The sequence below is a fragment of the Chrysochloris asiatica genome, unplaced genomic scaffold (assembly GCF_000296735.1).
Source record: "Chrysochloris asiatica unplaced genomic scaffold, ChrAsi1.0 scaffold00004, whole genome shotgun sequence".
In the NCBI taxonomy this organism is placed as follows: domain Eukaryota; kingdom Metazoa; phylum Chordata; class Mammalia; order Afrosoricida; family Chrysochloridae; genus Chrysochloris; species Chrysochloris asiatica.
Window position 1 is genome coordinate 1,063,234 of NW_006408522.1, and position 13,943 is coordinate 1,077,176.

Sequence of the window (13,943 nt, forward strand, 5' to 3'; positions counted from 1 at the left end):
TAACAGGAGGGAATAGCAGCTATGTGGAGCACTATTGAGCCTCAGCCCAGCTTTTAAATAGTGTAGTTCTTTGTTTCCTGTTGGAAAAATATGGATTCAAAACCTGGCTCTAATGGTTATTACTGAATCTTTGAAACACAGGCTTGGGGGCTTGGGGATCTAATTTCTTCTAAAACCCTTTTAATGTGTATCTGTGTTTGTCTGTTATTAGGCCCAAGCCTTCTTTCCCTAAAACTACAAAACTTGGAGGCCTAAGTGGCCACAAAAAGCCAGTCACACGCAGCTTACTGACCAGGGAGACTTCCTGGTCTATGAAGGAGGTATCCAGTCACTACCCCTGCCCTTTCCCCATCATCATCACCTAATGTGGCTTGAAGGCAACAAAAATGCAGTTATGTGAGGCCTGGGGTAGACCTTTAGGGAAAAGCCAACCTGACTTAGGATGTGTTGTGTACAGCACCAATCCTACCTCCAAAATTCCCAGGAAGCCCTTTATCAAAGAGGTGGTAAAGTTAGAAGGTGATCTCCAAAAAACAGCCATTGAAAATCCTACTTGGACCACGAGTTGGAATCAGCTCGATGGCAGCTGATAGAAATTTAGAAAACCGCAAATGTAGTTGAGAGCGAAAAGACACACAGCTGTAACTTGTTCTATCTTAGCGAGCAATGGAACAAAGATTCAGGATTCGGCCAACAATGATTGTGAACAGTCTTGGTGCCAGAATCTGAGCTCAGTGCAGAAGAGGATAGAGACTTGACGATGCGGTTTCTCTTTCCAGGACCTCACAGCTCAGGTAGGAGAAGGTGGTTATCAAGACAAGGTCACAGAAGACACGATGCCAAGCAAAGTGTGAGAAAGGCAGAGACCAGTCACAATTGCTTTGGAAAGGCGAGAGCATCTTAAAGCAGTGGTTCTCTAACAGCACACATTAGAAGCACCTGGGGTCTAAGTCAGTAGGTCTGGGGTGGGGCCTCAGTGTTTGCATCACTAATATCCCAGGTGCTGCTGCTGGTCCTGAGACCACTGACTTGGAAGACGCTTGAGTCTAGAAGGGTAAGAACTTGGACCGAAGCAGCAAAATTCTGAGAAGTTATGCTTATGAACAAAGGTATGGAGATGTGTATACAAACGAATATTATTCTGCTATAATAAGTGAAGTTCTAATACATGCTGTGACATAGATGAACTTTGAAAACATGCTAAGTGAAATAAGCTAGATCAAAAAGGACAAATAAGTGAACCTGTTTATACGAAATAGAATAGGAAATACATAGAGAATGTAGCCGAAGGAGTGCGGAATGGGAGGTATGTTGCCTAATGGGTACAGAGTTTCTGTTGAGGGCGTTTTAAAGTCTTGGAAACAAAATAGTGATGGTTGCACATTGTGAGTGTGATCAATGCCAATGGATTGCACACTTGAAAGTGGTTAAAGTGGCTAATTTTATTACATTGCATCTATTTTACACAACACATAAAATAGAGATAAGTATATCTCATGTTGAGAAACTACAAGTACACCCGTAAGACATGGTGGTAAACATGGAATGATGTTGGAGAGGACTGTGATTACATCCTTGTGTTGGTACCTACTCTGTAGGAAATTGAGGCGCCAAAGGTTTTTGTGCAGGGAAGACATCTACCGTAAGTGCATTCCTGGAAAATCTGGCAGCAGTATTGGCTTACGTAATTGATGAGACACACCTATCTAAAGAGCTGTGTTGAGGAGTCTATAGCTAAGAATGGAACCAGTACTGTGACTAGTGATTGTCACCATGGATGGGGACGTAGACAATGGTGGGAACTGTGCCATGTATTTGCTCTTTCTAGACTTTGTTGTTAAGTACTGTCAGGTTGGTTCCGACTCATAGCGAACATGTATAGTCCGAGTTGCAGCTGGTGGGTTTGAGCCACTGACCTTGCGGTCTTTATCTTACAGCGCCTCGCCAGGACTCTAGACTGTTGTTGTTAATAAATACCACTGAGTCAGTTCCGACCCATAGTGACACTGTGTAGGGTTTCCAAGGAGCGGCTGGTGAACTTGAACTGCCTACTTTTTGGTTCAAACTAACTTTGCAGTTCAGCGAATTAACCCACCGCTCAACACCAGGACTCCACAGGACTCTAGACTTGTTAAGTGCAGTCAAGTCGGTTCTGACCAGTAGCAACCCTGTATAGCATTTCCAAGGAGCAGCTGGTGAGCTTGAACCGCCGACCTTGCAGTTCAAACAGATTTGCAGCCTAGGGCATTAACCCACAGCGCCACACCAGGACTCTGAGGGGCACGAATTAGAATACTAGAATACGTGATGTAAAAGTTAATCACGAACTGTATTTTGGTGGTATTGCTTCAAAAAGTTCACGGGGGGTGGGGGGTAATCCCTTAACTTGCAATTTTATTTCTCTAGGAGTTCTTTGAATGCCCTCCTAAGGTCTTACTGTGAAGGAGCTCTGGTAGCGTAGTGGTTACGAATCGGGCTGCAAACCACAAGGTCAGCAGTTCGAAACTACCAGCAGTTCTTTGGGAGAAAGAGGCGGCTTTCTGCTCCACTGCACATAACAACAACAAGGTCTTACTGCAGGGATGTTGTGTGCTGTTGAGTTGCTCTGGACTCATGGTGGCCTACATGACAGGGTAGAATTGCCCCATAGGGTTTTCCAGACTGTGAGCTCTATAGGCACAGAGCCCTCGGCTGTCTCCCTCCGTGCAGCTGGTGGATTTATACTGACCTTTTGGTCAGCAAAGCTTTGAACCAGTATCCCACCAGGGCTCCTTTACTGTAGGGATTCAGAGGCAGTAATCTTTAGGGAAGCAAACTGCCCATCTTTTTCCCCATGGAGTGATGGGTGGGTTTGATCTGACCTTTTGCTTTAACCACTGCACCACAAGGGCTCTTCACTATTGTTAAGTGCTATTGAATCTGTTCTGGCCCATAGTGACCCTGTATAGTGTTTTGGAGGAGCAGCTGGTGAGCTTGAACCACTGACTTTGCAGTTCAAACTGGCAAAGTCCAGCACATCTTCACTGCCATTAAGTTGATTTCAAGTCAGCAACCCTGTATATGGTTTCCAAGGAGTGGCTGGTAGGTTTGAACCACTAACTTGTGGCTAGTCCAGTGCTTACCCTCCAGCACACAGCAGGACCCCACCGTAGGGGCAGACAGTGGAAATGAAGAGGTAAATAACAGTCACTAATTGACTCGTTCATTCAGCAAAAGTGTGTGGAGCAGGGCTACAAGAAGCTGCTGTAAACCTGCTCTCGAGGAGCTTGCTGTAGGGGAAGACATTTCAAGTCATTCACAAGTGAGGAGACTAGAGAGAGGTGATTGTGAAAGTCTTACTGGAGCTGCTGTCTGCACAGAATTGAAGGCGTTACTGAACTGGTGGTGTGTGTCAGAAAGGCTATGGGGGGGGTATAGAATGAGGAAGAGACTTTGATGCTCTAAGCAGAGGGAACAGCATGAACAGTCATGGGGATAACTGAGAAATGGGCAAATTGTTGGGGTGTAGCGCATAAAGGAGCTCTGGTAGCATAGTGGTTACCAATCAGGCTGCTAACTTCAAGGTCAGTAGTTCAACACTACCAGCTGTTCTGCGGGAGAAAGATGAGGCTTTCTGCTCACGTAAAGATTTTACCATGTGCAGGTTCACTATGAGTTGGGACCGACTCCACGTCACATAACCACCACTACCACCAGAGCATAAAGTATGGATTGTTGTGAAGTGCCATCGAGTCAGTTCCGACTCAGTGACTCTGTATAGGGTTTCTGAGGAGCAGCTGGTAGGTTTGAATCACCGATCTTGCATTTCAAACCAATCCTATGGCCCAGTGCTTAAAGAGCTTAGAATGTGTGTTGTGGACTGAGGGGAACCAGCTAATGTTGAGTGTGGAGGAGACCTCCACAGGACACAGGGCTAAAGGCGCATTAGCAAGTTAGAGGGCCTGAGTTGCGCAGAGAGCCTGGAGAAGCAAGACTCACTGGACATGTATAGATGAGAGTGTGGTCCAAGTATAACCTCTGTGGATGTGGGGACATGGTGTCAGGAAGGGAAATAATGATTGGTTTTTTAAGTCATGAGTTTGAGGTGCTTGTGGCAACTCCACATACAGGCTGTGGGGTCTGAGTTGGAAGTCTGGAATTGATGTATCTGAGCTATAAATTCCGATCAGGGAGTCACAAACATTTTCGTGGTTTGAAATCATAAGGGTTGAGGAATGGCAAGTGCACATATCGTGGTCTGGGGCCACCAACCCTGAAGAAGTAGGCAGAAATAAGAGGGGCGGGACCAAGGAAAAGAGAGATTGTGAGAGTCAGGAAGAACTGGGACGCTCAGGGAATAGAGCCTTTCCCAAAGGGAGGTCTGGTCAACAGGCAGCTGCAGCAGAGGCCTGTTCGTGTCCTTAACAAGAGCAGTTTCTATAGAGAGGTGATGAAGAGTCAAGAAAAGAAATACATCAAGCTGCTCAGAACTTGGAGAATGGTGGGGTTACTGAAGAGAATCTGAAAAGGGAGCCAGCTGGGGAAGGAGATGATTGATGACTGACTTGGGAGAGGTGGGAGTGTGAGGGTGTTAGGTTTACTAGATGTTTGTCATTTAAGGTGTGGAACTCAGGAACAGGTTTGAGGTACCAATTTAAAAATCATCCAAGAAATTTAGGTAAAACAGCGGGAAAAGCCACTTAGGAGGCAGGAGGGTATAAGAGCTGGCCAAAGAATCATCGTAAATCCAGGAATTTGAGGTGGTTTGTAGAGACCTAATCAATGGCTCCTTAGTGCTCCTGCTCTGAGATCTGCCTCCCTGGAGGTACGAGGTCCTCAGAAGGAAGAATGCTGTCAGAGTGGCTCCCCTTGAAAAGCTATTCCAGGCTCCATTTGTCATCCTCCCTCAAATTCTCTGTAAACTCTGAAATCCAAATGGCATTTTCTATTTTAACCCTTGTGCTTCCCAATTCACATCAGCTGTGGTCCATGTAAGCTTCAGTCTAGGTAACAATGTTGAAGTCTCTCCTCTTTAGTAGGCTTGATTCAGAACGGATTTACCCAGGAACTAACAATAGAATAATCTGAGCTGGAAGGTGGGGAAACCTCGTCATTTATGAACCTAAAAGCTCCTCACCTGTGTGAGGGTTAATCTGGTGGTATTTAGGACAGAAGGAGCTCTGGTAGTGTAGAGGTTACGAATCGGGCTGCTATCCTCAGGGTCAGCTGTTCGAAACTAACAGCTGTTCTGTGGGAGAAAGATGAGGCTTTCTGCTCCCATAAAGGCTTATAGCCTCGGAAACCCTGGACAATGTCGCTTTGAGTCAGAACCGACTCCACGGCGCATAACAACAATAATTTAGGACATGGTGGCAGCATGGAAGAGAAAGACTAGGCGAAGACTAGCAGAAATAAGCACCAGGCTTGAGGGTGCAGTGGTGGCATTCAGTGAACCCTCAGAGGCCTCAAGGACAAAGAAAATGAATGCAGGAGTAACACCCCTGGTAAGACAGTGTCTTTAGGACTTGTGTGGTGCTTAGATGTGAGGCTAAGAGAAGATGTACCAATTGCAAAACTTTTGACCTTGGCTTTGGATGACCTAGGACCTCAAGCTGTCACTGCAGAGTGCCCTCACTGAATGAATGAGGATGGCTGGGGAACATGGGTGAGGGCTGTGACACATGTGGGCTAACAAGCCCCTGCTCTTGAAATAATCTCTCCACCCAGAGATAGCAGCAAGAAATGCACCAAGCTTAGCAATGAAACGTTTATTAGAAGGGCACTTAACAGGGAGAAGAGGAGGAGAACACACAGATCTTTAACAATAGGGGTACAATGCTTAAACAGGTGCTCTGCTCTTAAGATACAAAAGTTAGAAAAATTCTAAAACACTATAAATACGTACATGCTTTTTACAAAGGTAATAAAAGGTCGGGCTGGCTGAGAAGTGAAGGTAATCAACATCCTCCATGGCCATACCCCCCCTCCCCGGCCCTCCTCCCATCCAACATCGAAAGGAGAGTCCAAAACAGCCTGGTTACAACAGCAGCCATGAAGGGGAGTTAAGGTTTCTTGGACAAGGGTGGTTCCATCCCTCTGTATAAGGGTGGTTTCAGCCCTGGGAAGGGAGCGGGCACATACTTCAGAAGACCCCTGTGGCAGGATCCGGTATTTGACTCAGAGCTGCCTGTCTGTACACGCTGCCACTTGTTGAGCCAGCCTGGGTTGACATTTCCGGATGCTGAGCCAAGACAGCCACTACACCGCCTACCCACGTCCAGAACTGGCTGTGCCCCCATCTCTTCCCAGCCACTGCCCTTGGGAGGAAAACCTTTTCCAACTTGCTCTAAAACATTAAATAGTTGATCTGTCTGAGAATGGTCTTAAGAAATTATTACATAAATATAAAAACACCAGAAGGCTAGGGTATACATCACTTCAGCATTAGAAACAAAAACAAAAATCAATGACACAATCACTGAAAGAATTTCTCAATCCAGTTTACACAATAGGCAAGAATCTAGAGTCTATTTGCTGGGATGGCTGTGTTTCTGAGCAGTAGCCTGCATAGCCGATCTTTCTCCCGCTGACTGACGCCTTCCCATCAGAGATGCCTTATTTCCACTTTGAATCCATAGTCTCCTTATATTTTACTTGACCCACTGGAGAAGTTAACGGATGGTATCTGTAGACCATGACCCAAGGAGATCTACAAGGGGAAATGTCTGACATACACAGAGGAAGATGGTACAACTGTACTGAGTTTTGGATTTTGCCTATTCTGTATCTGATGTTAGCTCCCAAGTCTGCTACTTGGAGTCACACAGCGAGTAGCAGGGTCCAGGGCTAAACGTCTGCCAGCTCTTGCTACAGTTAACACCCTTGGCACTAGACCCCGAGCAGTGTGCAGACTTCGTTTCCTCCTCCATCTTTTAAGGACTGAGGAGAGGGGCTACTGTGGACCATGGCCCTATGGAGACCGGTCCACGGAGCCAAGAGTGAAACCAGATGTTTGCCTTCTCCTCAGACTCTACACATACATTCACAACATGCACACAACGCTGAAAGAAAACCTTTTCTCCACTCCCGTGAGTGGACTAAAAGCATTTACCCCCTGGAATATGTCCAAACTCTCGGAAGTCTAGGGGGAGATGGACAAAAACAGAACAGATGAAGCACAAGATAAGTGCTTCGGCTCATGTGAATACATTAATAGTGATTCTTTTAAAATAACAATCATCACCAGAGTCCAATTAAAAAAAAAAAAGACAGCGCAGACTGTCCATAAAGACAATGGACAAGTCTACCAGCAGCCTTCGTGTGTGTTTGTCCCAAGAGAAAGTCAAAAGTCACCGCTCCTGACTCGAGGCTTGTCTCAAAATGTCAGCTCTCCTACCACCTGCCAGGAAGGTGGCCAACTGAGATGATGTACCAGCACAGGCTTGAAATCCAAACCGGCCGGGGAGCTACCTACATTTGCACTGGAAGGATCTAAGTTACTAAATAAAGTTGGCGATAAGGGGAGGCGGAGGAGGAGAGAGGATGAAAGTTGGCTCTTCAGGGAGGTGCTGAGGACAAGGACCTGTGTCCCAGTGCTAGCTACTTTCAGGTCAGCATTGGCTCAAGTGACAAGGTGACGATGCCATGCATGGGGGAGCTGGGGCAGGGACAGCACACAGATCATGTTGCCTGGAGCGACAACACTTCAAAGAACCACCCAAAGGCGTCTGTCACAGCTTGAGAACTGTCCTTCCTTCCTCATGCCCCTTTCAACTGTCTTTTAAGAACGGTTTTTGTGTTAATGTGTCAAAGCTATACAGACAACGGAATTGTAAAACTAAGAAAACAAGTCTTGTGACTTAAGGACACTAATATTTCACGTGCCCCAAAGGACCTACATAGCACTCCAGGATGGGAGTGGCAGCAATTTCCTAGCCTCTAAGTACAACCAAACTTATATTCAGTGGTGCCAACCGTGGGCTTGCCTGGCATCTCCTCACACGTCCACCTCCATGGTCTACTCTATAAAGAAAGAAGGTTTAAGGAGCTTTTGGAAAAACACAGGTCTTGCCTCCTGGAAGTAACCTTCACGTCTGAGCACTGAAGGCTCAAGGACCGCATCCAGATGCTGCCCAAGGTGACGACTGGATCACCCAAATTTAGGCTGCACCTAAAGACAGTTCCTGAATACGTGTGTGCCACAGGAAACCTCCTATGGCATTGTGTAGCCAGTGGAGAATGCAGGGCCTCAGAAACCAGTACCTACTTGTGGCTTTCAGGGGAGGTTCCAGGATTGCTCCAGCAGAAGTCAGTGGAATATCTGTGTCTGGGTCTCAGACCTTGACTGGTAGTCCTCCGGGGGCTACTGCATTGGGAAGTAGCAGTCCACCAATCACTTCGCACGAGGCACAAACTTCAGGCCTACAGTGCAGGTGGCCTCTCAGGTGGAACCAAAGGGTTTGGTATTGTCTTTGGGTTCTGTGTCAACATCCCCTCATGACGACTAGTGCAAGCCTGTAAGCTGCTCCTTCAATCTTTCTTCCTGTGTCCTCTGGTGGCTTGGGGACAACAGCTCTCCAACCTGGACACCTCAAGGCCAGAGCTCCAGAGGCACACGATACTGCAGAAGAGGCACCGCAGAGCCCCAACAACATCGTCATGTGGCATCAGAAATGTCATCACATTTGAGGTTTATACCTGCCAGAAGCGGGCACTTTCTCCCCTTCACCTGGAGTAAAAGCAGGATTTCCATAGGAAATCCCTTTATTTTTCCTGGTATAAATCCATGCAAAAATATGGGATAAGTCATCTCATACAAAAACAGCAGCAAAGAAGAAAATACCAGTGGCAGGTGTGAATTCTGTCTGCTGTATCCCGCAAAAGGCCAATCCAAAGAGGCGCTCGTTTCTTTTTCCAGTTGAGATAATTTATAAGTCTTCTCGCTGATTCCTATTGGGAACAGTATTTATTACACAACAGGACTACAGTGGTTATGACTGCTGATCCTCTGCTGTGAGTGAGAGAAATTTCAAGCCCAGGGGATAGATGGCAGATCTCTCTGTACCAAGTCTGTCATGTTCCAAAGGTGTTCTTTATGTGTATGTATGTATATATATATATATATATAAGATGTATTGTATTTTGGTTTTAGTAGCCCTTTTCATTCGCCCAGGTTGGCCTGAGATTTTCCCTTCTGATAAACTGGTCCTCGGCACAACCTGGAAAAGCTTCACCGTGGACAAAAGGAGGGGGAGGGAAGTGGCTGGCTCCCACTCATTTCCCCAGTCAATGCGCCAACCCGGGGTTTTTTCATTTGTATTTTTTTAAGCTAAAACATTTAAAAAGCATGGAGTAAAGTTCATTGAATGAATGCAGCTGACTACATAAACCGGTATAGCCATATGTGTGTCCGAATATGGAGTGAACTCTTAACAGATAACCCGAGGGAGACCCACTGAACGCAGTATTGACTGAGCCCAAGCACCATCACGTGACCACTGCCCCTTGCTTCATGTCAATACTTAATGGAATCCAAATCTCTTTGAATTAATGTGATCATACCGATGATACTGTGCACGTGCACGAAGCCTCAACCGATCCTTCCAACTTGGCAAAGTGAGAAAGGCCACATTTCAGAGTTTTTCACAAAAAGTTGGCTCTCACCAACTTCTCCCACTGCCCCCTTGTGTATGTTCTACTGAAGACATTCACTCACCCCTGTCAGTATGTTCTGGGTGGAAAGGCGAGAGACAAAACCCTCCCCATTCCAAGTCAATCCAACTGGTGAGATGCAGGGTTGGCCAGCGTGGTGAGAGTGAGACTGTCCTCTGAAGTGGTGTTTGTCAAAAGCACCCGAGAGCCGGGGCAGGTTTGCTCACACCCCACAACACCTAGCAGTTCCATACTCCAGTTCTGGCCAGAGGGGTACTTTCTGTTGGGCAGTGGCATCCCAGATTACTGTCACTAAATATAGGGGCACGTATGTGAACTACTATTTGCTTGCCCAAGCCACCAGAGTAGAAGCCATTTCTTGTCCTTCAAACGGAGGGCCAAACGGCACACTGGTTTAGCAGACAGAGCTGTTCATAAAATCCATCTCTGGGTTTACCTTTGCATTTTGGAAAACCGGTTGGTGCCAGGTGGGTTGAGCAGAATTTTGATTTTTCTCCACCTTCTACGTGGCCATTTTCCCCAAGCCCACCCTCCCCGACCTCCCCCTTCATACACAAGGTCTCTAGGACACGCTGGAACAGCGGATGCTTGGTGAGCCCATTTGGGTGAGGACCTTGTCAAGCCATTGCAAAGGACCATTGAGGTGCAGCTCGATCCAGCAAGGTGTACTGGTCACTGTCTGTCTCCTGTAAGAAACAGATACATTATGTTACATGCCGTGGAGTCGGTTCTGACTCATAGCGACCCTGTACAGGGTTTCCAAGGTTATAAATCTTTACGGGAGCAGAAAGCCTCATCTTTCTCCCATAAAACAGCTGGTAGTTTCAAACTGCTGACCATGAGATTAGCAGCCCGATTTGTAACCACTACGCTACCAGAGCTCCTTGCAAGAAATAGGGAGAGGGGTAAAAGAAATTTAAAAAGGGCTAGTGGACCACAGATCACAGTCAAACACCTTTTTCTAATTGGATGACCCTCGTCTTCCCAAAGTTCACCCTAAAAGTAGTGGCAATTCTTGTTTAAACTCCTCCAACCAGGGAGGACTTTGAAAACATCTTGTGGGAGAAGAAGGTGGCCCTTCAAGAGTTAAACATGGAATGCAAACTAGAAGGTACCCCAGAGGGCCCCTACTCACTGGGCCAGGCCTCCCTGGTTTCTAAATGGCATTTGCCTCTCTTCCCATCTCCAGACTGGGACCCGGCCCCAATAGAAAGAGATGACGTGTGTCTGTCTGATAGAGGAGTGGTGTTTTTTTTTTTTTTTTTAACAAAGCGTCGACAGAGTCCGCATGCCGGCGGTTCCCAGTGTGCTGATATAATTCCCATCTTTGGCCTTATTTTGGAAAATCTTACAAGCAGAGCGAGCCATGGAACAATTACTGGAAAAAACCAACGCACGCCACACGTTTCTTTTCCCCAAAGCACTTTGTCTAAGTCCAGGCTGGTTGGTGACACAACTCACAGGCGAGGAACCCAAGGCTATCTGCTGAGGCCAGAGTTGCTAGTGCCAGCTGGAGGTGAGAGGCCTGGGCCCCACGCCCTGCTCTCGGCCACCTCACAGAGAGAAGGGATGAAACCTTACTCTTCTTGGCCCGAGAGACAGGAGGAGGGCAAGACTGTTCTGGGAAGGGGCCGCACCTACCCGTTAGGCTGCTGGGTAGTGCTGCCAGGTGGTGGTGGTGGGCTGGGTGGACCGGCAGTGCCCCCAGGGGAAGTCTTCCTTTATCAAGGACACCGTGTCTAGGGCACCACCCTCTTCACTTGGCCTACAATTCCCTTGGGTAGTGGAGTTTAGAAGTGGGTCCAGTGAACCAGCCCAGGGAGCCTGTCCAATACCCTGCGGTCATAGTGTAAGAAGGGCAAACGGGCCTCCTAGTTGCTCTTTGCCTACTGGGTCCATCTTTAAGTATGTCCCGATACGAATGTCTTAACCTTTCACTCCAGTTCCCTAAGTGGGCTAAAAGGTTGGCTAAAGTGTTTCCTTGGCAGTACTTTGTTAACTGGGTTGTATGCCCTAAGGTCTGCCAGCATGGATGGCTCACTGCTCACTCATCCTGGTGTTGAGAAAGACCCCCGGGCACCAAGGTGCTGTGTACTCTGACACCATGGGGCCTACACAAAGGAACGGCAGCTGAAAGACGGCAAATGAAAGAGAAGGATTTTACGGACCGAAATCCTCTAATGAGAATTGACTTTCCATAAGTCATGCTCATCTGGATTTCATTATCAACAGTGGCCCAAAGCCAAAACTAAAATGGGTTTGGCCTGGGTGCAGAATGACTGCAAAACAAAATGGATTCCAAACATCTGGAAAAATGAAGCACAAAGAGTAACTTGCAAGGCGCTGACTCTGGCTGCTGTGTGGGTGCCTCTGGAGTTGGTCGTGCGGAGTGGGGGCTGACAAAGAGAAGAGGGGATCACAGCCTGTCTCTTGGGAAACTCTGTGTGGGAAGAAAAGGAACCGGATTCTCTAACCCTGAGTCAGAGTGGAGTTGGCAACACAGACCAGGTGAACACCCCCTCCCCGGTTGTGACCAGGGCCATGTTTAAACAAAATTCTGGGGAAAAAATTAATTTCTTCTCTGAGCAAGTAAACTAGGTGTCCTTTACGACTACCCCAATCTCTTCTTCCCTTGCCTCTCAGATGTAATAAACCTAAGATCCTCAGGGCCATCAGAGTTCCCGTGTCTGAGATGATATCTCAGAAGGAGGACAAGAACCATGAGGCGAAGATCCAACCCCCTGGAGACTGTCATTCTACAGCTGAGGACCAAGTTCTGGGCTCCGCTTTTCCGCTACAGATGAACTTTGGCCAAGCGACCTTCTCTCAGTATAGTAGGGATGATGCCGCCAGTGTGCCCTTCCAGGGTTGTTGTGAGAATGAAATGGGATGTGGATAAAGGACTTCATAAGCTGGTCTGCTTTTCCTCATCACTTGCATGCCACCTGGATCCCTATGAGCCAATTGGACAGTTTCTCCCAGGTCACAAATCTCTCGACTCCACATCACTGGAGCTGGTCTAGCTCATCTCAGGAGCCCCCAGGCTCACTTCTGAGCCACCTGGTTGGTGCCTTGGTCTATGTAGCCCCAGACTTACCTGTACTCTGCCCCCCAGCCCTTGACAAAGCTCATACGGATGGTGCACATGCGTGTCAGCTGGTAGACTGCCTCAAAGCCCTGGTTGACGGACTGAGCCAGGAGGGCGGCAAACTCCTGGTTGTTGAAGATCTTCAGGTTGCATCCTGTCAACAATACAAAAACAACACTTGCGGGGCAGAAAGGGTTAGTGTCTGTTGGGTCCCCTCCTGGCTAAGGTCTTCCCTGGATGACACAGAACAGCACAGCTCACAGTACTAAAGTGCCATGATTGTTTAATGTGTTAGCCACACTCCACACTTAGTACCCTGCCAGTTGCTCAACTCAATGGGCAAATGCAATCATGAGAGTAAAGCCCTGGCCTACAAGCACCCTTCTGAGAGCTGTGGGAAAGATGGAAGGAAAGGTGGGCCTTCCCTGAGTCAAAGGAGCCAGGGCACAGAGACAAGGTCCCCAGGCCAGGGTGCCCAGGATGGTGTCGGGTATGGCTGACCATCTGGAGATGGGAGCTCTGCCAAGCAGCAGAGAAAGGCCACACTGTCAGGCTACTATACCAGCTACCTTAACAAGTAGCTCCACAGAGGGTCCTGAGCTCCTTCTACTCTGATGAACCCACCTTGGGCTGGGGCATGGAGGAAGCCGGTGATCTGGGCCACAGTTTGGCCTCTGGGCACAAAGCTGGGTCGGGGTGACATTCTCAGCAAAATGAGAAGATGTGTGTTTAATTACCCAGACAGCAAAACCCAGGCAGGCACAAATAACCCTCTTGTTTGAATTCTTACTGACTGAGTGCCAGGAATGTGTCAACCCAAAAAATAAAGACAAAAGCACAAGTCGGAAATGCCCAAAAGGTGAACTGAGGTGATGTTTCTGAATGGGACAACCCTGGGCTCCTTCCTCATCATGCTGTGTGACTCTGGGCTGGGCCCTTTCTCATCCCGGGCCTGTGTCTCCTCTGGAACTAGACTCAAGAGTCGTACTGGTGGTAGTGTGATGTGCCTGTGTAGGGTTTCCGAGGCTGTAAATCTTTATGGGAGAAGAAAGTCTCATCTTTCTCCCACGAAAGGACTGGTAGTTTCGAATTGCTGACCTTGCTGAATTACAGCCCAACTTATGCTACCAGAGTTCCTAGCACTGACATTCTGTGAGCTAAAAACAATACCAGAGCAAACTCAGTCCTGAATTAAAAAAAAAAA

General features: G+C 47.6%; 1 protein-coding gene across 2 annotated transcripts in view; it reads right to left on the minus strand.

Moving 5' to 3' along the window:
- Positions 1-10,119: 10,119 nt before the first annotated feature.
- The window catches only part of SMAD3 (SMAD family member 3), a 160,447-nt gene continuing 156,623 nt past the window's right edge, over positions 10,120-13,943 (minus strand). For both annotated transcript variants that reach the window (XM_006831509.1, XM_006831508.1), the window contains 2 exons: positions 12,749-12,893; positions 10,120-10,337 (listed from right to left, as the gene is read on the minus strand). In XM_006831509.1, the coding sequence (XP_006831572.1) occupies positions 10,214-10,337; positions 12,749-12,893 (269 nt within the window). In that variant the 3' untranslated portion in view covers positions 10,120-10,213. The remainder of the gene's footprint in view (positions 10,338-12,748; positions 12,894-13,943) is intronic.